The sequence below is a fragment of the Lithobates pipiens genome, unplaced genomic scaffold, assembly GCF_037356315.1.
Source record: "Lithobates pipiens isolate NorthernLeopardFrog02 unplaced genomic scaffold, aLitPip1_a1.2 Scaffold_23, whole genome shotgun sequence".
Taxonomy (NCBI): Eukaryota; Metazoa; Chordata; class Amphibia; order Anura; family Ranidae; genus Lithobates; species Lithobates pipiens.
Window position 1 is genome coordinate 291,587,040 of NW_027507785.1, and position 24,127 is coordinate 291,611,166.

General features: G+C 43.6%; 1 protein-coding gene across 3 annotated transcripts in view; it reads left to right on the forward strand.

Annotated features, from left to right (window-relative positions):
• DDAH1 (dimethylarginine dimethylaminohydrolase 1) overlaps positions 1 to 24,127 on the forward strand; it is a 289,072-nt gene that overhangs the window by 237,054 nt on the left and 27,891 nt on the right. For 2 of the 3 annotated variants that reach the window (XM_077450319.1, XM_077450317.1), the window contains one exon: positions 18,736 to 18,835. In XM_077450319.1, the coding sequence (XP_077306445.1) occupies positions 18,736 to 18,835 (100 nt within the window). Of the gene's footprint in view, positions 1 to 16,621; positions 16,676 to 18,735; positions 18,836 to 24,127 lie in introns of those variants that run through there. The other variant, XM_077450318.1, reaches the window with a different exon arrangement.

Consider the following 24,127-nt stretch of genomic DNA (forward strand, 5'->3'; position numbering starts at 1 on the left):
GCTGCAGGGGTCATTGAGGGCTTATTTAAAAGCATAATCCCTGTTTTTTAAAATATATATAAATGTATTTAAATGGTATCCAAGTAGGTTTTATCTGCCATCAAAGTTATACTATAGTATTGGTGCAGGACTTTTAAGGCACAGCATACTTTATTAAAATATACTTTGTTTATTCAAAATTATTTTAAAAGAGCAGCATCAACACTATTTCCAAATCACATTACAAAATGGATCATAATAAAATACAGAAATATAAAGGGGTCAGCGTTAATACTGCAGTATATTTGCATATAATAGTCTTTGCAGCTCAACACATTTCTTTGATATTATCCTCTTCATCAGGAGCTATCGATATATAGACTTTTATATATTAATGCCATCTAAACAGAATAACAAATTCAGTAGTCACATTTTAAACAGTTGCTTAATGGCTCTATCACTGCCCGTTACATGAAGAGACGCCCACTCCAAAGGAAAAGGAAAGGAACAAGGAAAAGGAAGGGGGGGGGGTAGCTGTGTTGTGTGGCACCTCTAGGTCTTGCCTTCAGATTTTCCCTATTGTTGACAGCTGATTATCTAACAGGCACCAAAGAGAATAATCATGGAAGTGTGCAATCCATAAACAGGCAGGCCGAGTATTATCACAGATCAAAGCAAGTGCAGGCAAACTAATTCCAATAGCCAAATAGAATAGGCAGAACATGATTTTGAGGGAGAACCAGGAACCAAAGGAAAGCCAGCCACTGAGCTCATTTCTAGTTCCTAGCAAAACATTTTTCAGTTTTGGGGGAAGTGGTCCGCTGTCTACTTCCCTGCTTAGCGAGTTTTCCTCCACTCTGTGTGGTCACTGGGACAGGAAGTGAGGGGATAACTCCTCCTCTTAGAACACAGACTGTAATACAAATCAAGCAGTGATTTTAGTTGTTCCAGTTTTTGTCTAAACCTTATCTTAAAAAGTTTTGCCTGGAGCTCCCCTTTTAATTCTGCTGCTCGTTACATCACAATCATGAATCATTGGGCAGCACAGTGGCGTAGTGGTTGGCACTCTCACCTAGCAGTAAAAAGGGTCGCAGGTTCGAATCCCAACCACAACACTACCTGCCTGGAGTTTGCATGTTCTCCCTGTGCCTGTGTGGGTTTCCTTCGTGTACTCCGGTTTCCTCCCACACTCCAAAGACATGTAGGTAGGTTAATTGGCCTCTGTTCAAAATTGGCCCTAGTATATGAATGGGGACCTTGGATTGTGGGCTCCTTGAGGGTAGGGACCAATGTGAGTGTGCAATGTACAGGGATAGGGGTAGACACTCACTTAGGTTGAAATGGACGGACTAGTGTCTTTATTCAACCTTACTAATTATGAAACTTTGTAGGAGGACAACTCTAATCAGTAACTAATTTCAACCAGCAGATGGTGAATGCGTATCTAGCAGGGGCACAAACTTTGCCGGATTGGTAGACCAAGAGTAGACTCACCATGATCATGGAGGACCAGTGACTGCCCATAGGATGTGACTGGAAACCAATATTTGACTTTAATTTAGTGTGTGACACAGTACATTGTATATTGCAAGCTAAGAGTTGAGCTCCTTCATCTGTTTTGCGCATAGTGGTTGGGAACTGGCATGCAGTCCAGGTAATTTAGGATATATCTGGTGCCTGAAAGATAACACATTTTTGGCTAGTCCAGGTACATTCTTGGCCCACCGAGCATGTCCAGACAGAATGGGGTATGTACCTTTGCCCAGTATAGAACAATTGATCATTATGTAATAGTAAAGTGAAGCATTCAGCGATGGCCGTTCTCAGCAAGCTCGTACTAGATCCTCGTTTCATGTCATTGTTATCGTGTAGGATCTGGGCTGGTATTTCGGGGTTGTCCCTAAGTGCCAGTAAAACTGTTATATAACTTTTTTTTTTCCTTCACCGACCTGAATGCTTTCTTGTGTTTTGAAAACAAACGCGCTCCTCAGCTGCGATGCACTGACCCAGCTCGGCTTTTGGGTTAATGAAATTCATACTTGTTCCCTGAGAAATGTGTGTGTCTTATCAGTGGGGAGGCAGGTTGATGTTGGCCGCGGAGGGCAATCAAAATCACATCAGCCTTTTGAGTATGACACCGTCCATGTTTACAGTCACAGGGGGTTATGGGAAAATGCTAAGGTAGAGCTTACAGAAATTTTACAAGTCTGCATAAATAAATTCCTGGCATGTCACAAAGCAAAGCTCAAATTTTTCCTTAAAAGCTCAGCTTTTTACTAGTTAAAGAGGAACTCCAGTACCCCTTAGATTTGGCCCTGGCCCCCCTGTGACACCATCCCTGTTACTCTGGCACCTGATGCAGAGTTGGAATTCCTGATCATGTGACCACATTGATTGGCATTTGATTCCTGGTCATAGACCAGGGGCGCCGCCCCCCTAATCGCCCGGCTCCTAATCTCAATGCAGGGCGCCAGACGCATGGATTTCAATGGGGTGTTTTTTGTTTTGTTTTTTGTTTGTTTTTTAGAAGCATATGTTTAGAGCCGGAGGCTCCAATTGGCTTCAAAAAGGGTGGGCTCGTGTTGCAGAGCACTGCCCCCGAGCCCACCCAATTGTGTGACATTAGCGAATCCCAGCAAATCAGGTCTCAGGACCCACTTTCTGTTTGGCTGAGAGGAGAAGCAACGGCCTCAGCTTGGCTCTTCCCCACGCAAACCTCCTCCCTGCATCAGGTAAGGCCTCGGATTTCCGCCTTCCCAATCGCTCGATTGCGTGCCGGGGGGGGGGGGGGGTAGTATGAGTGGTGGGGCATGTTTGTTTGCATCCTCCCCCCCCCCCCCCCCCCCAAATTTTGCACACCAGCCGCTACTATCATAGACCGGGAGCAGTCAGTGACCGTTTCATGCTCTCAACTTTGTAGGAACAGTTTGGGGGTGACCCCTTCCTGTTCCAATGTGATTGAGAGGTTCACTTAGGACAATAGTTGTATATGTTTAGGTTTTTTGTTTTTGTATCATGTGTTTTTTTTGTCTTCTTCTTTTCTTTTTTTTTTTTTACTTTTTTTTCTTTTCTTAACAAACACAAAACAAAACAGACATACAACAGCTCAGCCAACATCTGGCTATTAACATGGAAGGGACCCACACAGGCGTCACAAGGTATCGTTATAATATCAAGGACCATTAGAATATCTACACCTACCATAGTATAACATCATCAATAGGCTGTCATGGCTCTTGCTCCAGGTGTGGACTGACAATGAGCTAGCTCACCTAGATTATCGTGCTATCCCGGATTGATCTATTAGGATGTCAAGGAGAGCCATCATATATCAGAGAGGTCACCTAATCTGTTGCAGCAGTGGAGGGTTCCGCTAACCACTTACTCCAGACTCTGTTGTGTTTTTTCGGACAGCCTCTATGTATATAAGTGTCCCTGTAAAGGGGTATCTCATTGCTAACAAGTGTTTTCCATAAACCTATAGAAGAAGGAGTCTTTCACTTCCAGCATAGGACAATGGATTTCCTGGCATAGAACAGCAGGAGACCCAACAAGGTTCTTTCCGCCACTCTGGGCACCAAGTCCTCCACCAGCCCCAGCAGGCATATTCTTGGAGATGGATCCATAGAGATGCTTAACAGATCATTCACTTCTGAAAGAATTTGTGACCAGAAACCTGTAATTACTGGGCAGGACCAAAAGATATGGATAAAGTCCCCAGGGTCATGGTCACGACGCCAGCATTCCGGGAAGAGAGAAGACCTCATCCTGTGCACCCGAGCGGGAGTAAGATATGCCCAATGGACAATCTTGTACTGAATGAGGTGGTCTGTCAAGGAAACCAGTATTTTAAAGGGGAAGTCCCACACATCGCCCCAATCCTCGGAGTCCATCTTCGGGAACATCCCGCCTCCACTGGTGATGGAACCTGGACAGTTCAGGAGACGAGACCCGGAGGAGATGTGCATTTCTGGATTTTTGGTTGATATTCTGTCTATCATTTAAAATACACCTATGATAAAAATTATAGGCCATTAATTTCTTAATAATTGGACATATTTACAAATTCTGCAGGGGATCAAATCATTTTCCCCACTGTACCTTCATATCTTCTTGCTAATGCTAGCAGCTTAAGGATTAAACAAATCAGAGTTTATTTCCTCTTTTAATACTGGTATTGAGATTTTAAACCTACCAAAAATTCTAATGCTCCACCAGGAAATTAAATTGGCTTTCAAATTTTTCAGAGCTTTTGTTATTAATGCATTAAAAATATTTGCACTATAAATATGACCAAGTTTTGAGCATTTTGGCTGTTTTAGTACCCTAGAGTCCACTCCCAATTTAAAATATAATTCCTGGGTAGACCTAGCCTTTAATTTTTACCTTCAGTTTCAGACTTCAACAGGCACGTATCTAATTATTTTTGAAATAATAGGCAATTTGATTCCGGTAATGGGAAATTAATAAGCGGCGCACATTTTAGTAATTGCAGGTCATGATTTATGGGACTCTCAATACAATGCTGTCTTTTGAATGAGTCTGCACAAGGAGCCAGTGTGTGGAATGACATGTCATGTTTTTATTCCAGCCGTGATTGTGTCTGCAGCCTGGAAAATATTTGCCCGAGGGGGGGGGGGGGGGGGGTGAATAATTCTGATGTAAGAATCTGAAGCTGTGTTGACGGATGCTTGGTAATAGTAACAGCCGTACAGTGGCAGAATCCTGAGCTTACTCATGTATGCCTAAACCTCGGTCTGGCTGTCCTCCTCTCACCCCTTTTTGTTTAGAAAGCTGGCCGAGCGTGCGTGAGATCCCCTCTTTAGCGACAGAACATTGCCGCTGGGGCCGAGGCTTTGACACGAGCTGTCGCTGGGTCATGTTTTATGCATCATCAACCTACATAAGGAATATTGACAAATCGGTTTGACAGTGCCAGCTGTGTTCAAGTAATTGCTTGTCTTATGATTAGAGTCTTTCCACCTACAGTGGAGATATCATTTATTTATTTTTTGGTAGATACTGTGAAATTAAAATACCTGACAGTTTTTATGGGGTTTATGTATAAAAAAAAAAAAAAAAGAAAAAAAAAGCTGTGTCAATCATTCACACAGACACAACAAATCTCACCCTAATTTTGCTTAATATGTTTTTTCCTAGGATTATCAGCGCCCTCTAGTGGCAGTCATGCCGTATTTCTTTTTTTTATTTGAGGTAGTTCATGAAAAAATACTGTATTTTTGCCACCAGATGGCGTTGATGATCCTAGGAAATGTACTAGTTAAAGAAAAGTACAGTTAAAGGGGTTGTAAAGGATCATGTTTTTTTTCAACATTCTACGATTTTTTAATAATAATAATTTTTTTACCACAATTCTTTGCAAAATGATGATTTAAAAAAAAAAAAAAAAAAATTATTTTTTTACAAAATTGTCATATTATCAGGTTATTTCTCACACACAGCATATGCATACAACAAATTACACCCCCAAAATACATTCTGCTACTCTTCCCAAGTATGGTGATACCACATGTGTGAGACTTTTACACAGCCTGGCCACATACAAAGGCCCAACATTGAAGTAGCACCTTCAGGCATTCTATGTGCATAAATGACATATCTCATTTCTCAACCACCTATTACACTTTTGAAGGTCCTTGAGCACCAGGACAATGGAATTACCACAAAATGACCCCATTTTAAAAAGTAAAACACCCCAACATATATTCTATAAGGAATGGGTTGCAGCTAGCTACTCGGGTACTCTGATGGGCTGGAGACAGGTATTCGGGTTCTCTGATGGGCTACAGATAGGTATTCAGGTACTCTGATGGGCTGGTGACTGGTATTCGGGTACTCTGAAGGGCGATGACAGGTATTGAGGTACTCGGTACTCATATGAACAGTGAAAGGTACTCGGGTACACGGATGGACTGTGACAGGTACGCAGATGGCCTGTGACAGGTACTCGGGTACTCAGATGGCCTGTAACAGGTACTCGGGTACTCCATATTGACTGTGACAGGTACTCTGGTACTCGGATGAACTGTGACAGGTACTCGGGTACTTGGATACTCAGATGAACGGTGACAGGTACTTTGATGGGTGGTGACAGGTCCTCTTTATTAGGGGGGGGGGGAGGCAATCAGTGTGTGTTGGTGTACACTGTAAGCGGTAACAAGATACCGCAATGTCATTCTCACACTGAGGAGGAGAACCCGGTAACATCTCATTACCACTGTTTACATTTAGTGATCAGCTGTGAAAGGATCACAGCCGATCACGTGGTAAACAGCCGCCGGCCAATGGCTGTTTACCCACCAATGGTGACGAGCCGTGTTCCTGGGAACACGGCTTGTCACCAACATGCAGCGTGCTCACGATCACACGAATGTGCTGTGCAAAGTGGCTTAATCGCGCCCGATAAACAGCCATGCCCACATGATCGCGCGCATGCCTTGTTTGATAGGATGGACATCATATGACGCCCGCCCAGAACAAGAGCCGCGCCACCAGCAGGCGGCCAAACTGTATCTGTGCACCACAAAATGAAAATGCTATTTAATTAAAGTAGAACTATGAGCAGAAGATGTGCCAAACAAACATTCTGTGAGTCCAAAGCTATATTATTGGTTCTGTCAATCACAAACCGGTAAAGCAAAAAAAAGCCAACACATTTCGGGGGAAAAACATTCGTCCTTCATCAGGGTCAGAGCCAGGAGAATGATCAGTGATGGAGGCTCTGTAATCGGAGGCCGCTCTGCCACTGATTACAGGCAGTTACTCACTGATTGATCTCCTGGCTCTGATTGAAGCATGTTGGATTTCTACTCTAAAGCCGGCCATAGATGGTTCAATTTGAACTGTGCATGGGCAGGCTGAATATACCAAATTGATCAATCAACTTGGGTACAACCAGCCTGCCAGATCTGCTTGTGATTATCGCTAGTGGCTATTATAGCTGCTAGCAATAATCACTGTCTTCTCCTAGTGAGGATGGCTTCCCCTGACTCCCTGCCAGGAGAATACAATGTCTCAGTAGGAGGGATTACCCTGCCAACATTGTCCGTGTGGATGGGGGACTCATGCAAATTTATTTTCTGCAACCCGTGGTTGCAGGAAATTTGCACCGTCCATGGACATTTTTTTCTCAATGACTGCAAGAGGCTGTTAGCAGCTCCAGCTCTTGATTTAAAATATATATATATATATATATTATGTGGCATATATGGCATCTAAAATCACGATACAATCGCAGCAACCCACATTACGTGAAGCTTGTTGCCCAAAAAAGTTCAGGAGCTACTTTTGCGCGACATGCTTCATGCGATGCCAGTTGTTGGTGCGATTGTAGTGCGATTTATCACGAGACAATCGTGGCAGAACCGCACAGTGAATTTTAAGTGCCATTCAAGTGAATGGCTTCTGAAATGTGCATTCTGCGATTTGTCATTCACAATTCACACCTCTGCACTTTGAAATCGCAAGCATGATCGCAGCAAATCTGCCCGTGATTCAAAACGCATAGGTGCAAATGCAGCCCAAATGGTTACATGGCTGCATTGGTTTTTCTTTTTATATCTGTCTAGAGTTTAGTCTCAATTTGACATTTCCGTAGCTTCTATGGGTAGCATAGACAATTCTCTGGACAGTTTCTACGCAGAAGTGCTGTTTTGTTTGTAGGTCATTTTATTTTTATCTCCACTTATGGTCTCTAAATAACATGACTGACTGCATTTTACGTAGTATTTTTACGCAAAAGGATTAGGATCAAAGTAGAAAATTTGTATTGCCCATATTGAACTAATATAAGGATAGCTGCAAAACTTTTAAATATGCAGGAACTCTGTATTCTATTTAAAACCATAATCCACTCCAACCCTTGATGCTAAATGGCTCCAGGAGATCTGTTCTTGTATGCTAGAGCTGCAGGAAAGTAAAGCAGAATAGTTGCCCATTGGCATTGAATAACCACAGCTCCTGCTGCCCATACTGCCAATCTCTGCTAACATGAAGAGAAACCACCGGCTGAAGAATCTGTAGAATTTTCCATCCCCCCCCCCCCCCATGTACTGAGTGGTTTGATCCACCAACCCAGGGCTGCTGTTAGAATTCACTGGGCTCCATACAGTATACCTGACAGGACCCCCCACCCATGCATTTGAAAGTGACTGAGGACATAGATTTATCAGTCCCTTTCTCTGCAACCTCAGCTGCACAGGTGAATGAATAGGAGGCTTCTTGCTCATTCACAAACGGATGCATAGTGATTACAGTTTACTATGCTTCAGTGATGAATGGACACAGAAGCCAGTGGCACTGATCGCTCACTGCGTTCCTTCAGGAAAGAGAGGGGTCAGACAATTATATATTTACCCCTTCCCCCACTCTCTATCTTGAAGCATTCTGCTGTGTGCCTGCAGCATCTGTCGCAGGGGAGGAGAGGAGGGAAGCCAGAGAGAGAAAAAGGAGGAGAACCTCCTGGGGAGGCAGAAGAGGATCGGTGCCTGCAATAAGACAGTACAGCTGGCACTCCTGCTTAGCAGGTGCCCAGGCCCCCCTTTGGAACTAATGGGGCCCAGGCCCAGTACAGGGGGGCTGGCTGTACTTCCTTATCAGCGGCCGTGCACCATTCCTGTGTCCTGTAGTGACACATGGACCAGCAGGAAGCACCACAATGTACAACTGTGGTTACAGCACTTACAAACTCCATGTGGACTTTGTAAGAGCAATTGAACCCACATAAACAGTGCTCTGCCCTGCACCAGATCACATGGGCTTTTTGATAAGGTCTGCCTGAAAAACTGAAGTCCTATGCGGGTCTATGGGAAGGAGGATGTAATCAGTTTTATGTCTGTTTACATCCTTCTACCTCTGTGTCCATCCAGGTCCAGAAAACAAAATTCTGTATTTCTGGACCTAAATGTGATGAATCTGAAGGGTTCCTGATGTAAATGAACACAAGTCTTTTTACATTCAGCTGCCCATAGATCCAACACGAGTCCATCACACTCCACCATCAAAATGTGGACAGAAAACTGAATGGGCACGGATGCCACAAAACTGACATACATATAATGACATATTAAAAATGGTATACTGTATGTGGTATGGCAACAGGCGTAAATATTACATCAGTTCGATGCATCTCGAAATTGAATGCTAACATTTTAAAGTGCTTGTAAACCCTTACAACACATTTTCACCTACAGGTAAGCCTAGATTAAGGCTTACCTGTAGGTGCTGTAAATATCTCCTAAACCATGTAGGTTTATTTACAATTCCCTGCACGAGGATTACTTCTGCGCATGCACCGATGTATTCAGCGCATGCGCACTTTAGAAGGGTCACGGTGTGCCGTTTTCATTAAAGGACATGCCTGGCGGCTCCCACGCGCGACTCTGGCCAGTCACAGAGCTGGAGTCTGCGACCCCGGAAGGAAGATGGCCGCTTCCAGCCGGCAAGGAAATCGGGACATCGCAGGCTCCAGTGTCAGGTAAGTGATGCATAGTAGCCCATTATGCTTTGCCTTTACAGGGAAACAAAGAGGAAGTAAACCCATTAGGGTTTACTTCCTCTTTAACAACCTCTGTAAGGGCATTCTAACTAAATTTGAGTTCAATTGCATGCTCTGATAGGCAATTTTTCAGAATTTCCATACCAATGTTTAAAAATAGTTTTACACGTGTATGGCTAGCCCTAGTAAAACTCCTTCTGCACTGGAGTCTTCTGTTTAAAGAAGACCCTGCCAATTGTCCGTATGAGGAAGTTGCAATAGTCCAGCTTAATGTTAACAATCTGCAGTGTCTGTTGCATAAATTATTGGAGCGTATATATTTGTATAGAATTTTATTTTAAGGCCCAGTGTTCAGGGCTGGTGCTACCACTAGACAAACTAGTCGGCCGCCTAGGGTGTACTGCTGCCTAGGGCGCCCGGCCGCTGGTTTTCCCTACTCTAAATCTCCTACCTCTATGTACGTTTTCGGTGCAGTATTATAAATACCTCTGTAATAATTATTATAACCTCTAGTGGGCGCTGCTGGGATAAAGCGTGCAAATCTAGGGGGATGCCTCAGCTGTATGTTACTCAGGTAGCCACTCTGTAGTGTCATTATAGAGGCGTAGCATTGGAGGACATGTCCTGATGGAATGGAAGCAAACATTCCCTGCGCGCCTCTATGATCAGTGCTCTCTACTGCAGCCGCATGCTTCCTCTAGCGCCGATTCCTGTCACACTGAGGCTCGGGCAAAGGGGGTGGGTTCAGGGGCGGAGCCAAGGGGGCAGCAAAATTAGGTTTCGCCTGGGGTGTCAACAATCTTTGCACCAGCCCTGCCTGTGTTGATACTTTGACCTTCTTCAAATGGGTTTTGCATTCCTGTACTAGAATAATCAAATGACTGCCATTTAGATAGTAGAATATAAATCTTCTATTAAACCCCATTTGGTACAAGATGTAGATATTACCATGGTCAAAATTCTGGATGGATTATATGTTGGCCAATACACAGCTGCTTGGCTCTATGGCTCTGTTGAGCATGGCATAGTTGTAGAACTTGAAGGAAAAATTTATTGGGTAGCCGATATGTTCTGCTAATGCCGCGTACACACAACCAGACTTTTCTACGGACTAGGTCCGACGGTCTTCCCGACCGACTTTCGGCGAAGGCCCGACGGACTTTCTGAACAAAATGGACTTGGCCACACACGACCGGACTAATGCCGCGTACACACAAGCGGACTGTATGGCGTACTTAGTCCGTCATACAATCCGACGGACAGTCCGTCATACTTTCGACTGAACGGACTTGACCACACGCGGATGCACAAACAGTCCGTCGAAAGCTTGCGCGATGACGTGTACAGCAAGTACGACGGGACTAGAAATAGGAAGTCCAATACACAGCAAAGCACCCTTCCGCCGTGTAAATCCTTTCTGAGCATGCGCCATTCTTAGTCCGTCAAACTAGCCTACTGACGAGCGGATTGTCCGCTGAAACCAAAGTACGACGGACAGAATTTCGAAAAATCCGAAATACTTAGTACGCCAGACTGCACGCTGAAAAAGTCCGCTGAAGCCCACACACGAGCGGACTGTCCGCTGAAATGTGTTTCGACGGACTAAGTACGCCATACAGTCCGCCCGTGTGTACGCGGCATAAGTCTATTCGAAAGTCCATTTGTTTTGAACGTGATGACGTAAACGGGACTAAACAAGGAAGTTCAATAGCCAGTAGCCAATAGCTGCCTTTGCATCGTATTTGGTCCGTCGGACTAGCACACAGACGAATGGTTTTCCTGTTTTTTGGGGGGGGGGGGTTTGTTTTTTTTAGTCCGTCAAACTTAAGTCCGTCAGATAGATTTGAAACATGTTTTGTTTCTAGATCCGTCTGACTTTTGGGGGAAAAAAAGTCAGCTGGAGCCCACACACGATCGAATTGTCCGACGGATTCAGGTCCGCCGGACCAAGTCTGCCGGAAAGTCCGATCGTGCGTATGCGGCATAAGACGTTGGGGGTTATTTACGAAAGGCAAATCCACTTTGCACTGCAAGTGCACCTGAAATTGCACTGAAAGTGCACTTGGAAGTGCAGTCGCTATAAATCTAAGGGGTAGCTCTGAAATGAAGGGAAGCTCTGCTGATTTTATCATCCAATCATGTGCAAGCAAAATTGCTGTTTTTTATTTTCCTTGCATGTCCCCCTCAGATCTACATCGACTTTACTTCCAAGTGCACTTGCAGTTCAAAGTGGATTTGCCTTTAGTAAATAACCCCCATTGAATGGTAATAATAATGGTATCATATAATTAATAAAGGAATCCCAGGCCAGGCCTGTTCCAAAAATCAAATCCTTCAAGTTTTTCCAATTTTGGTAATTCTGGATTATTCCAGATAGGCATATATTGCGTGTACCCTTCATGTAAAGTTAGGCCCTTTACAGATTCCCATAGTTTATGTATTAAATGGAATGAAGGGAGATTACACTTAAGATGGAAATCATGTGCCCCTACCAGTTGAACAGGTTTTGTTGGAATAAACTTGACCTTCAAGACCCCATACAGTATTATTCTTTCTCAACCATACCAGTGTTGCATTTGTTAAAAAATACAGTCTAGCATTGGGTACCGCCCAATTGGGCCTCTCCGTCATTGGACAATTGTAATGTGGAGAGCCTTATTCTAGAGTGTCTATATTTCCAAATAAGTTCTTGATCGATAGAATCTATTTTTGGAAAAAACACTGTGGAAGTCATACAGGACAGTTATAGAAAAGATATAATAGTAATACCATTTTAACCAAATTGGCACTCTGCCTACCACTGTCAAGGGAAGCCTACTCCATGTTTTACAGCTTTGTTTAAATTGTGTGAGGATGGGGACTCAAGTGCCTTTCTACATAGTTATTAACCTGTGAGGTAACGACACCCAAGTATTTAAAGGATGACATGCTAGTTGGTTAATGCAAAACCTGCTTGAAGCAGGTCAAACCGACATCAGAAGAAGGTCAACTACAGTTTCTGAATTATCTTAGAAGTATCTAAAACTGATACCATTGACAGAAACCCAAGGCTCACTCACACAGGCCATTGGATTGAATTTATAAAACCTAGCTGCAATACAGAATTTATTTCTCATATCTGTATAGCACCAACAACTTTCATTTTGGATAGAGTAAATGAGGGTTATAACCCCCTGTAAGGTTTATTTTTGCCATATATTTTCCAATGGAGAGATTTCCCTTCACTTCCTGTCCCAGAGCCAAAACAGGAAGTGAAAGGAAATCCTTGCAAATTAAGGGAATCTCTTGGGGACCACAGGCCATCAGAACTAGTGTCCCCATAGATTTCCTTCTATTACTTTTCTGGGGACAACCCAAAACTTGAGATTTTCTTTTACTTTCATTTTCAATGATAATGGTAAACAATAGAGAGGGTGAATCTCCCTAATGGGGGAACAGACCACAATAAAAACTGACAGGTGTTCTAATCTCTCTCCACTCTATCCAAAACTGAAAAAAAAAGGTTTGCCTTTAGTTTATAATTTAACTTGTAACCTTTTGTGTTTGGAACTTCAAGCAACTGGATGAAATTCCCACAAAAACAGAGAGAACATTCAAACTCCATGCAAACTGTCAATGGGAGCAACTGAAGCCAGTAGACCAGTGCTGTAAGGAGGGAATGCTAGCTGCTTAGTCAATGTACTGCCCACCTATACTTGATAAAGATTTGGGGAAGTTCTTACCCTAGAAGACAGATCAACAGTTTATGTATTTCTAAACGGCGCTCCTTCTCTGAGAGCTGACAGGCTGCATACACGTGTACTGGTATACTGGGATTCATGTGCTACAGGATGGATTTTACTGTGAGCCGGATAACAGGAAATTCTTAGAAATGTCATTAACACACATTTATTGCTCCTTTCCCAGAAGCTGAGGAGCACTGGCAGATCTTCTATGTCTCTCATCTACATTTGTAGACATTTTCTAACTCAGGAATGTGTCTGCCTCAAAACCTCAGGATGTCTCTCAGTCCAATTGTCTCGGCGCTGTGAAGTGCAAATATGCCCCAATGAAATCCAAATCTTAATAACATTATAGCTTGTCCCATCGGCAAGAATGCAAAATGGATATTGGAGTTTGGATATTAAAGCTGTCTGCATATTCTGAAACGCCCATATTGTGGGCTGGGCCTAAATGAAGATGCAACCGAACTACCGCTATAGGAGCTAGATACTTCACAAAGAGTGAATTTCTATTCCATGACGGAGAGGAATTGCAGACTACCCACTGTGAAAAATGTATAAGTATTCTGTGGTCTGAATTGCAAAAACAGAGCTTGAGATGCAAATAAGAAGCATAGCCTGTCTGCTGAACAGTGCAGTTTTTGTTTTTTTAGACTAATGAACTGCAGCAGTCCACAGCATTTGCTTCTATAATCTAGTGATCTTGGAGCACGCCTGCTGGTGAGAATAGATCACAAGTGTAGGTGACACTGGAACACACCTACTGGTGGTAATGGAATCCACCTATTGGTGATACTGGAGCACGACTGCTGGTCATGAAAGAACACACTTGTTAAAAATGATGGAACACACGTGCTAGTGATGCTGGAATCTATCTGTCGGTGATGCTGGAACACACCTGCTGAAAATGATGGAATACACCTGCTGGTGATGAAAGACAATTGCTGAAATATGATGGAACACACCTGCTAGTGATGATGGAATCCATCAGATGGTGATGCTGGAACACAATTTCTGGTAATGATGGAACACACCTGCTGAAAACAGTGTAACACATCCGCTGGTGACGATGGAATCCTTCTGTTGGTGATCCTGGAACACATTTGTTAGTAATGATAGAACACACTTTATGCTAAAAATAGAACACATCTGCTGATAATTAAACACCCTCCCTGCTGCCTCTTGTAGACCAATATAAAAATTCCACATCACAAAGTATCCCACAGCCATCAACCAGATTCAGAGTTGCCTTAGAAGTTTTAATGTGATTAGTGAAGCAGGATACAGAGAGAGAGAGTTACACAGCACAGGCTTGAGAATGCATTCCCGATGACCCTGCATAGTTGTATATGCTCATTCTGCCTATTCATGCAGTAAACCCGCATATAAGCTTTCCCATATTGGGGTAAACATTTTCATTTTTGTATTTTGAAGCTTTCGTTAAAATAATACCAGGTCATTCTGCCATAAGGACTCTTATTACTGTTCCGGGGTGACAATTGTCTTTCAGTCATATACTGTAATTGTCACATGCACCCTGGAGTAGGCTACAAGTGGCTGTGACACTCTACCCCAGAGCAATGATGGGCTGCGGGAGCAAGTGCATGTAGGCAGGAAGTGGCTGAGAGTGCATGCAGACAGGAAGTGCATGTAGACAGGAAGTGGTTCGAGTGTATGCAGACAGGAAGTGCATGTAGACAGGAAGTGGCACAGAGTGTATGCAGACAGGAAGTGGCTGATAAAGGGCTAGAGAGTCCTGTAGGTAAATAAGGAAGGAGGAGACAAGGGAACTAGAGAGCAGGAAATTGTCAGGCGTAGATCATTTGGATGATATTTTCAGAGGAGGTTAGTGATGTAGCTGAGAGCAGAGCTGTGATGGCTTTGCATGTAAGTGTTAATATTTTACAACGTACGTTTCCCTAGCCGAAGCAAGTGGAGGGATTGGCAGGGAGGAGCAGCGGCCATTGATTGGTTAATAAGAGTCTAGCGACAGCATTCATGATAGATTGAAGGAGGTATAAGTAGGCCAATGAGTTTCAGTGGTGGAGGTGGAGAGATGACCAGGACGTGAATGAGTATCTTGGTGGTGTCGGTAATTCAAAAGGAGCTAATTTTGGAAATGTTACGGAGGAGAAGGTGGCAATAATTTTGGTCAGTGATTAGGTGTGCAACCTAAAGGAGAGGTCAGAGTCTAGAATCACATCTAGGTTCAACCGCAAACAAATCTGGTTGGTTTTGGTGGTTCAGTGCACTTTGCATATTCTCATTTCTTTATGTTCTTCCTTCCTGAACATATCTGTAAAATGTTTCCAGTCATATTTCTACTGAACTGACAAGATCTAGCCTTCTATATATTGCATCAGCCCCAAAAAATGGCCTCTTCCATTCTGTTACGGCAAATGGTCTTAAAAAGTTATTTTCCATGACCAAAGAATGTTCCTTTTTTTTTTTTTTTTCAAGATGGCTACATAAGCTGGGTTCACACGATTGCAAGTGATGTAACCCAATTGTCAGATTTAGTTTGCAGGGATTCTTCTGTGAATGTTCTCAGAAATTCTGCACGGTTTCAGTTTTCTTCCAAATGTCAGCCTCATAATTCTGTCACCGGTGAAGGGTTTAGAGAAGATATACTGCCATGTTTACATTGCTGTGTATCACCTTGTACTCTGACATATGCCATCTCCTGCCTGGGGGGACTCTGGGCAGACATTGCAGAAATTCATGTTTCTCTGGAACTCGGAATAGCCGTTTTATTAAAAAAGGCAGTGTAAATAAACTGCCGCGAACGTCATTCGCCGTTTGTTACCTGCTTTAATTGTAGAAGTATGAGGAAGTGAATGCCTACTGGCTCTGGGTGCCAGAGTTCAGACAATGTGCATTTATAGCTCTGAGCTGAAATAATTTACTAGTAAAGAAGAAATTTAGTATAATTAAAACATTTTTTTTAAAAAACAGGATGTTGATTTAAGTAACCCTGGCATGGCTTTGAAGATGTATTAAAATATTTATTCCAGTTACCAGACATTCCAGATAATACACCATTATTTTTAAACGATGACCACCCCCAAATTCCCGGGTGCCCTAATGCTATGCCAAAGTTCCCTTGCAAATAGTAGCTATTTTTCCTGTGCATGTTGGACAAAAATAAAACTTTCTGTTTCCATCATACTGAATGGGAACCTATAATTTTAAAGACCAACTCCAGGAACACATAAGATGGCGTTGTACCTGCACTGCAAGGGTTAACTGCTCAATTTGTCCAGGGGAGAGGAGATTCGCCTTTAATTGATCCTCCAGCAGATGGCGCTCCTCCACTTTCCAGCAGTGGACTGTCCCTTGATGTCCTCATTTCTAGCGCAGGGCCTCCACTGATCTCAATGACATCAGGACCTTGGACCAGTGGAACTAGAAGGAGTAGATGCTGTGGGGTCTAGCAGTGAGAAGGAGCAGAGGATCGGTTAAGTAAATTTCCTTTTCTGTGTCCTATAGACCAAAACAAGCAATAGTGCACAGTGTGGGCCTACTGCAAGGGATAATTTTATAGTTTGAGGGGGAGGGGGGGGGGGGTGTAGTTGTTTGGGATGGATACGGTTCCTATCTATGACACCAGACTTCAGACGGTTCTGGAAAGGAATCCGGGTAGAAGGACAGCTAAGGGAAGGTAAGATCTGACTGCTTACAGAGTTCCTCTTAAAGGGAACCTGGTACAAACTGTAGAACTTTAAAATGGGAGGTTAGGTAAAGAAAATAGGAGCAAATGTTTCCTTCAGTGAAAACTTCTTATGGAGATAATCAGATGACCGAGTGATGTAGGCAGCTGAAGCTTTATGCAAATCTTGACATCTGTAAAAGTCAAGCTTGGTCCCACATCCTTCTGTTGCCCACGTGTCTCTATTGGCTATGTAATGTGTTGCACAGCCTACCCGAGGCTTGGGGTTTTGGCCAAACTCTGCTTAAAAAAAAGTTGATTTATTTATATTTATATTTTTCTTTCCCGTTGCGATCTTGAAAAAGTATTTCCCGATTCTCTCTATGCAGAGAATTCTGACAGCTGACAGCTGTCAAAAGAAAGGGGAAAAAAAAAAGGGCCACCTGCCAAGAATCGCAACATTCTTTAGCAGTGAAACTTAAGTATAAACATTGTAAGTTGTCCTTTTGATCAAAGGCATAGAATTTGGTGTGTAAATGAGTGAAGTTTAACCACTTAAACACTAAGGGTCCTTTCACATGGGGCAGATCAGTTCTGATCCGCCCCGTGGATATCCGTTTGCTCAGCGGGGATCACTCCGTCGATCCTCGCTGAGCAGGGAGATGACAGGTCTGTCTCTGCACACAGCGCAGGGACGGACCTGTCACAGCGCCGCTCTCCCCTATGGGAGATCGGATGACGACGGACCGCAGTGCCCGTCGTCACCCGATCCGATCCGCAGACGGATGGAAAAATAGCTTTTTCCTCCGTTACACTTTTTCGGATCGGAGCGGGTCGGATGTCAGCGGACATGTCACCGCTGACATCCGACGCTCCATAGAGCTCTATGAAGCACCCGTTCAGGTCTGCCTGAAAAACTGACAGGCGGGCCTGAACGGGACGTCAGTGTGAAAGGGGCCTAAACCTTTTTCTGACATTTGTTGGTTTCAAGTTAAAATTATTAATATTTTTTTTTTTTGCTAGAAAATTTACTTGGAACCTCCAAACATTTTATATTTATATATATATATATATATATATATATATATATATATATATATATATATATATATATAATATTTTTAGTAGAGACCCTAGAGAATAAAATGGTGGTTGTTGCAATATTTTATGTCATACTGTATTTGCGCAGCAGTCGTTCAAATGCAATTTTTGGGGAAAAAATTACACTTCAATTAATTTAAAAAAGAATAACCAGTAAAGTTAACCCAATTTTTTTTGTATAATGTGAAAGATTTTACGCCGCCAGAATCATGATCTTTTTATTCTAAGCAAAAAAAATTGTGCATCTCATTTTGGCCAGAATCGTGCAGCTCTACTCAAAAGTGATAAAAGCATTTCAAAGTCCATGGTAAAATCAAAAGCAACCGGGTCACTGAGTCTATTACCAGCAAGTTAGAGGACCTTCAGACTCCGACTTACTGGGAATAGTCTCAGGGACCCGGTTGCTTTTAATTTTACTATGGACTTTGAAATGCTTTTATCACTTATGTGTTTGTGAGCATATCTCTTTTTATACATTTATTAAAGATACCACTTGGGTAATGCACAAGGTTGCTGCGCCCTCTTTGTTTTACAGTGTTCTCATTGGGTTCATTCCCTCAGCCCCCAGAGGGCAGTAAAACCTATGCATTCATTTTGAACCACCAAGAACATGTGACACATCCAGCACCATTACACCACCCTTGAGTTTGGAAGAATTATTGTACTACTACTTACTTTTTATATTAACCTTCTGTTTTCTCTTAAGTTAGTTTCCAATGCAAAGTTTTATAACAGGGAATTAATTGTCCAATCTATTTTTTCTACAGGTTGAAGGAGTTAAGAAAGCATTGCAAGATCTGCAGCTGAATGTTGTTGAGATGACAGATGAAAATGCGACATTGGATGGAGGCGATGTTTTGTTCACAGGTAAATCTCCTGTATTCCTCTCCAGCTGTGTAATATAAATGGGGCAAGTGATGTAGATTGAGCTGACATCCAGACCATACAGCAGACAATGAAAGTATTCACATGATGACTCTATACATTCAAGAACTGTATGTTAACTCTTTACGCTACCAGTAAGTTAAAGTGGAGGGCCACCCTAAAAAAAAAAAAAAAATTACATAAACATTCACAAAAAAAAAAAAAAAACATTTGAGAAAAAAACATTTTTTTTTTACTTACCAGAAACCCCTGTTGCTAGGCAGTCTTCCTAATCTGCCTCTTCCTATTCCGCGGCGCTTCCTCCTCTTTGGCGAGCTGCCCCGTTGTCTTCTGGGACATGTGTGTGTCCCAGAAAATAACAGGGCCATTCACAAGATGCCACGCAACTCGCGCATGTGCAGTAGGAAATAGGCAGTGAAGCCGCAAGGCATCACTGCCTGTTTCCCCTTGTTAAGATGGCGATCCAATGGACAGATCGGCCTCGGGCGGCCGACATCGCGGGCTCACTGGACAGGTAAGTGTCCTTATTAAAAGTCAGCAGCTACAGTGTGTGTAGCTGTTGACTTTTAAAAGAAAAAAAAATTGCGGCTGGAACATTGCTTTAAGCCCCATACACATGATCAGAAATTCTGCCAGCAAAAGTCCGATGAGAGCTTTTGGTCAAATTCCGACTGTGTGTATGCTCCATTGGACTTTTACTGGCAGAATTCCAGCCAGCAAATGATTGAGAGCAGGTTCTCTATTTTCCGGTCGGAAAAAGTTCCGATTGGAAATTCCGATCATCTGTACAAATTCTAAAACGCAATATTCCTACGCATGCTCGGAAACAATTCGGTGCATGTTCGGAAGCATTGAACTTCATTTTCTTGGCTCGTCGTAGTGTTGTACGGCACCGCGTTCTTGGCGGTCGCAAGATAAGAGAACTTGTGTGACCGTGTGTATGCAAGCCAAGCTTGAGCGGAATTCCATCGGAAAAACTATCCAAGTTTTTTCTGATGGAAAATCTGATCATGTGTACGGGCGTTAGTCATATACTTTAGGTGCCTATGTTCTCCAGACACCCTGTCACTGCTTAGGCTGTAGGGTGACACCGCCATCTCCTGCTGCACCTTCCTGTGTCACCATGCTGGGCATTTATCTAATGCAGTGTTGCCAACCTACCAGATTGAAATATACTGACACGACACCCAAAATTTCCTGGCACAGACAAGTTTTTACTGGCATTGCCAAAAGTTACAAAATTATAGTTTTAAGTGCACATTTTAGTATTTAGGCTACAAACAAGTACAATATACAATTATCAATGTGATTTAAGGTAGATATTTAGGGCAAAAAACATATTTTATTTTCTATATAGTAAGTAAGTAGCTCAGGGACAGGACTCAGGAGGGCAAGATATTAGAATAGGAAGGCACACACACATGAAGTTGAACCTGCCCTGCTCCTGTCCTGCAGTCCCACACCCGAGGCTCTGACCACTCTGCTTGGCTCCCTTGCACCCATGACATCACACAACATGCTCGCACTCCGTCTCCACCAGAGCTGCCGAACACACTGTAGCAGGGACTCAGATGGTCTCGGCCAGCTCTGGACCGAGCCAAAAATAACAACCATATTTTTTACTGGCAACTTTTTCCTTTTACTGGCAGAAAAAAATTGCCTGTTTTTTACTGGCTGCCAGTAAAAATACTGACGGTTGGCAACACTTATCTACTGTACAAAAAATGGAGCTGAATTATGAGAGGATACTTTAAAAGCCACACAGGTCCCAGAAGACAGCAGGGACCAGTGAGGACGCGCAGTGCGACACACGCATGCGCAGTAGGGAACAGGAAGTGAAGCCGCAAGGCTTCACTTCCTGATTCCCGCACAGAGGATGGCGGCGAGGCCCATAGCAGCCGAGAGCCAAGCAACTGATAGGCTTCGGCTGCTGACATCGCAAGCATAACATATATTAAAAGTCAGCAGCTGCAGTATTTGTAGCTGCTGACTTTTAATATTTTCTTTTTTTTTAGGTGGACCTCCACTTTAAGGCCTCCTTCCCTACTCCTGTTTGTGAAACTGAGCTTTTTTGGGGGGGGGAGAGCAGGCACCCAATTTTGACAGGTACCCGCTCCCACTGCTTTAGGCGATCGGAAGCAGAAGTTCTCCTTCCCGAAGTCTTCTTGGACATCACCATAATAGAGGTGCCGCTGAGGGAGGACACAGGGAGAACATGGCCGTGGTGAGTACACTGCGGGACAGGTGAGTGCACGTTTATTAAAAGTCAGCAGCTACACTTTTTGTAGCTGCTGACTTTTAATAAACAAACAAATAACTGGAACTCCACTTTAAAGTGGTTGTGGACCTCAGACATGAATTGTGAACAAAGCCTATCCCTCTATAGTGTGTACTTGTCTCAATCCAGGTCAGTAAGTGTCATTTCTGTCTGCTGCTTCGTTCTTTTGCCATATGCTTGAATCACATCTGACAAGTTTTTTTCCTGACACCAAGAGAAAATGGTGATGGGTAGGGATGAGCCGAACACCCCCCGGTTCGGTTCGCACCAGAACTTGCGAACGACCCCCGCGTTCAGTACGGACGTTAGAACCCCATTGAAGTCTATGGGACTCGAACGTTCGAATTGGAAAGTGCTAATTTTAACGGCTAATATGCAAGATAGTGTCCTAAAAAGGGTTTGGGGACCTGCCTCCTGCCTCAGGGGACATGGGTCACTGCAAAGAAAAGTTTTAAAAACGGCCGTTTTGGCGGGAGCACTGATTTTAATGACGATTAAAGTGAAAAAAAAAAGTGAAATATTCCTTTAAATATGGTGCCTGGGGGTGTCTGTAGTATGCCTGTGAAGTGCCACGTGTTTCCCGTGTTTAGAACAGTCCCTGCACAAAATGACATTAAACGGAAATAACACCATTTAAAACTGCTTGCGGTTTTAATGTTATATCTGGTTCCTGCAATATGGTTGAAAATCATTGAGAAACATGGCATGGGTAGCCCTCCCTGCCCATTACCAGCCTATTTGGGTCTTGTACGCATATTAAGGGGAACCCCGTACCCATATTAAAAAAAGGAAATGCGTGTGGCCCCCAGGCCCTATATACTCAGAACAGCAGTATACAGGCGGTGCAAACAAGACAGGGACTGTGTAGGTTTGTTGTGTTAAGTTGAATCTGTTTGTCATTTTCAACCGGTACATTTTTAAAGTGTAGCTCCAGTCAAAAAAACTATCTTTAAGCTTTTTGGAAAACATAGGGAAGGGTTATCACCCCTGTATAATTTGTTTTGTCGTCCATCTTTTTTCATCTCACTTGCTGCTGTCTCCTTGCGTTTGCAAGTAGGAGATGTTTGTAAGTTGGATGTTTGAAAGTAGGGGCCTGCCCTATATTATAGCGGTATGTACTGGGTACAGAGCACGCAGACAGCATCTCCTAACACTACTGACTGCAAGCTCTATTATTAACCACTTGTTAGCCCAATGTTTGCATAAAGTGAAAGATGAAGTTATGCTGAGTAAATAGATATCAAACATGTCACTCTTCAAAATTGCACATGCCCGTGGAATGGCGCCAAACGTCGCTACTTAAAAAATCCCCATAGGCGACACTTTAATTTTTTTTTTACTGGTTACATGTTTTGAGTTGCAGAGGAGGTCTAGGACTAGAATTATTGCTCTCGCTCTAACATTCTCGGCGATACCTCACATGTGTGGCACATGCGAGCACATGGGGACATGGGCGCTTTAATTTTTATTTTATTTTTTTTATTGTTCATTTTACTTTATTTATTTTAGTTTGACATTTTTTCCCCCAAAAATATATTTTTGATCACTTTTATTCCTATTACAAGAAATGTAAACATCCCTTGTAATAGGAATATGGGGTGACAGGTCCTCTTTACAGTGAAATCTGGGGGGTCAATATGACCCCACATCTCACCTCTAGGCTGGGAAGCCTGAAATAAAAAATAAAAAAAAGATTCTGGCTTTGATCGTACTGGCGAGTTGGTAGAAGCACCGGAGGGCGGTGAGGGGTGGGGGGCGTCTATGGCTGGGTATTTCAGGGTATCACCGAGTATGGCTGGGTATCTCTGAGTATGGCTGGGTATGGCAATTTATGGCAGGGTATTAGAGTATTGGCGGGGTATTGGCGGGGTACTACAGAGTAATAGCAGGGGACTGCAGAGTATTGGGGGGTACTACAGAGTAATAGCAGGGTACTGCAGAGTATTGGGGGGTACTGCAGAGTATTGGGGGGTACTGCAGAGTATTGGGGGGTACTGCAGAGTAATGGGGGGTACTGCAGAGTAATGGCAGGGTACTGCAGAGTATGCACTGGTATTGCAGAGTATTGGCAGGGAATTGAGGGGTTAAATTGGGTGAGCAGCGATGTGGGCACTGCAGATGCAGCCCACATCGCTGCTGACACCGATCTCTTTCCCCTCCGCTGTACTGATCGGTACAGAGAGGGGAGGGAGGAACAGGCGTCATAACATGACGCCGGTTTGTTTCCAAGTGATCACTCCGTCATTTGACGGAGCAATCACATGGTAAACGGCCGCTATGAGCGGCCGTTTACCGTGATCCGTGATGCGACCCGGCGGTCACGGATGCTCTTGAGTGCGCACACCTCGGGGCACGCGAGAGCAGAATTCTGGGAGGCAGTTAATTAACGGCCTCTCAGAGTTAAACAACCCCCCTGAAGCCGTTAATCGGCAATGGGCAGTTGTTAAGTGGTTAAAGCTAGATCACTAGCTATATAGGTGAGGTGAATATAGTGGTGTATACTGCAGTCAGGGCACAGACAACAACCACTACACAGCAGCAAGATAGGAAATCAGCCAAAAACGATCGGTGTGTACTGTGTTGAAGGTACACAGAACACCCACTGCTTCAGATGCTAAGTAACACACTACACGAGGCCGCCTCAAAGGCGGCCTTATATAGTGTGGGGCGTGCACTACACAGCCTGAGCTATGATTGGCCACAGGCAGGATGCCTGTAGCCAATCATGGCTCTCCTCGCTGCCGGCGCTGCGATTGGCCAAGCATGCGGGGTCACAGTGCATGCTTGGCCAATCATCGGGCAGCAATGCACTGCGCCAACGCAGTGCATTATGGTCCGCGCGCGCGTCACTCGAATTTTGACGCGAACGGCCAAAACGTTCGGAATTCGCCGAACGCACGAACAGCCAATGTTCGAGTCGAACGTACGTTCGACTCGAACACGAAGCTCATCCCTAGTGATGGGATAGGGACCTCCAGCTGATTGACAGACTCAGC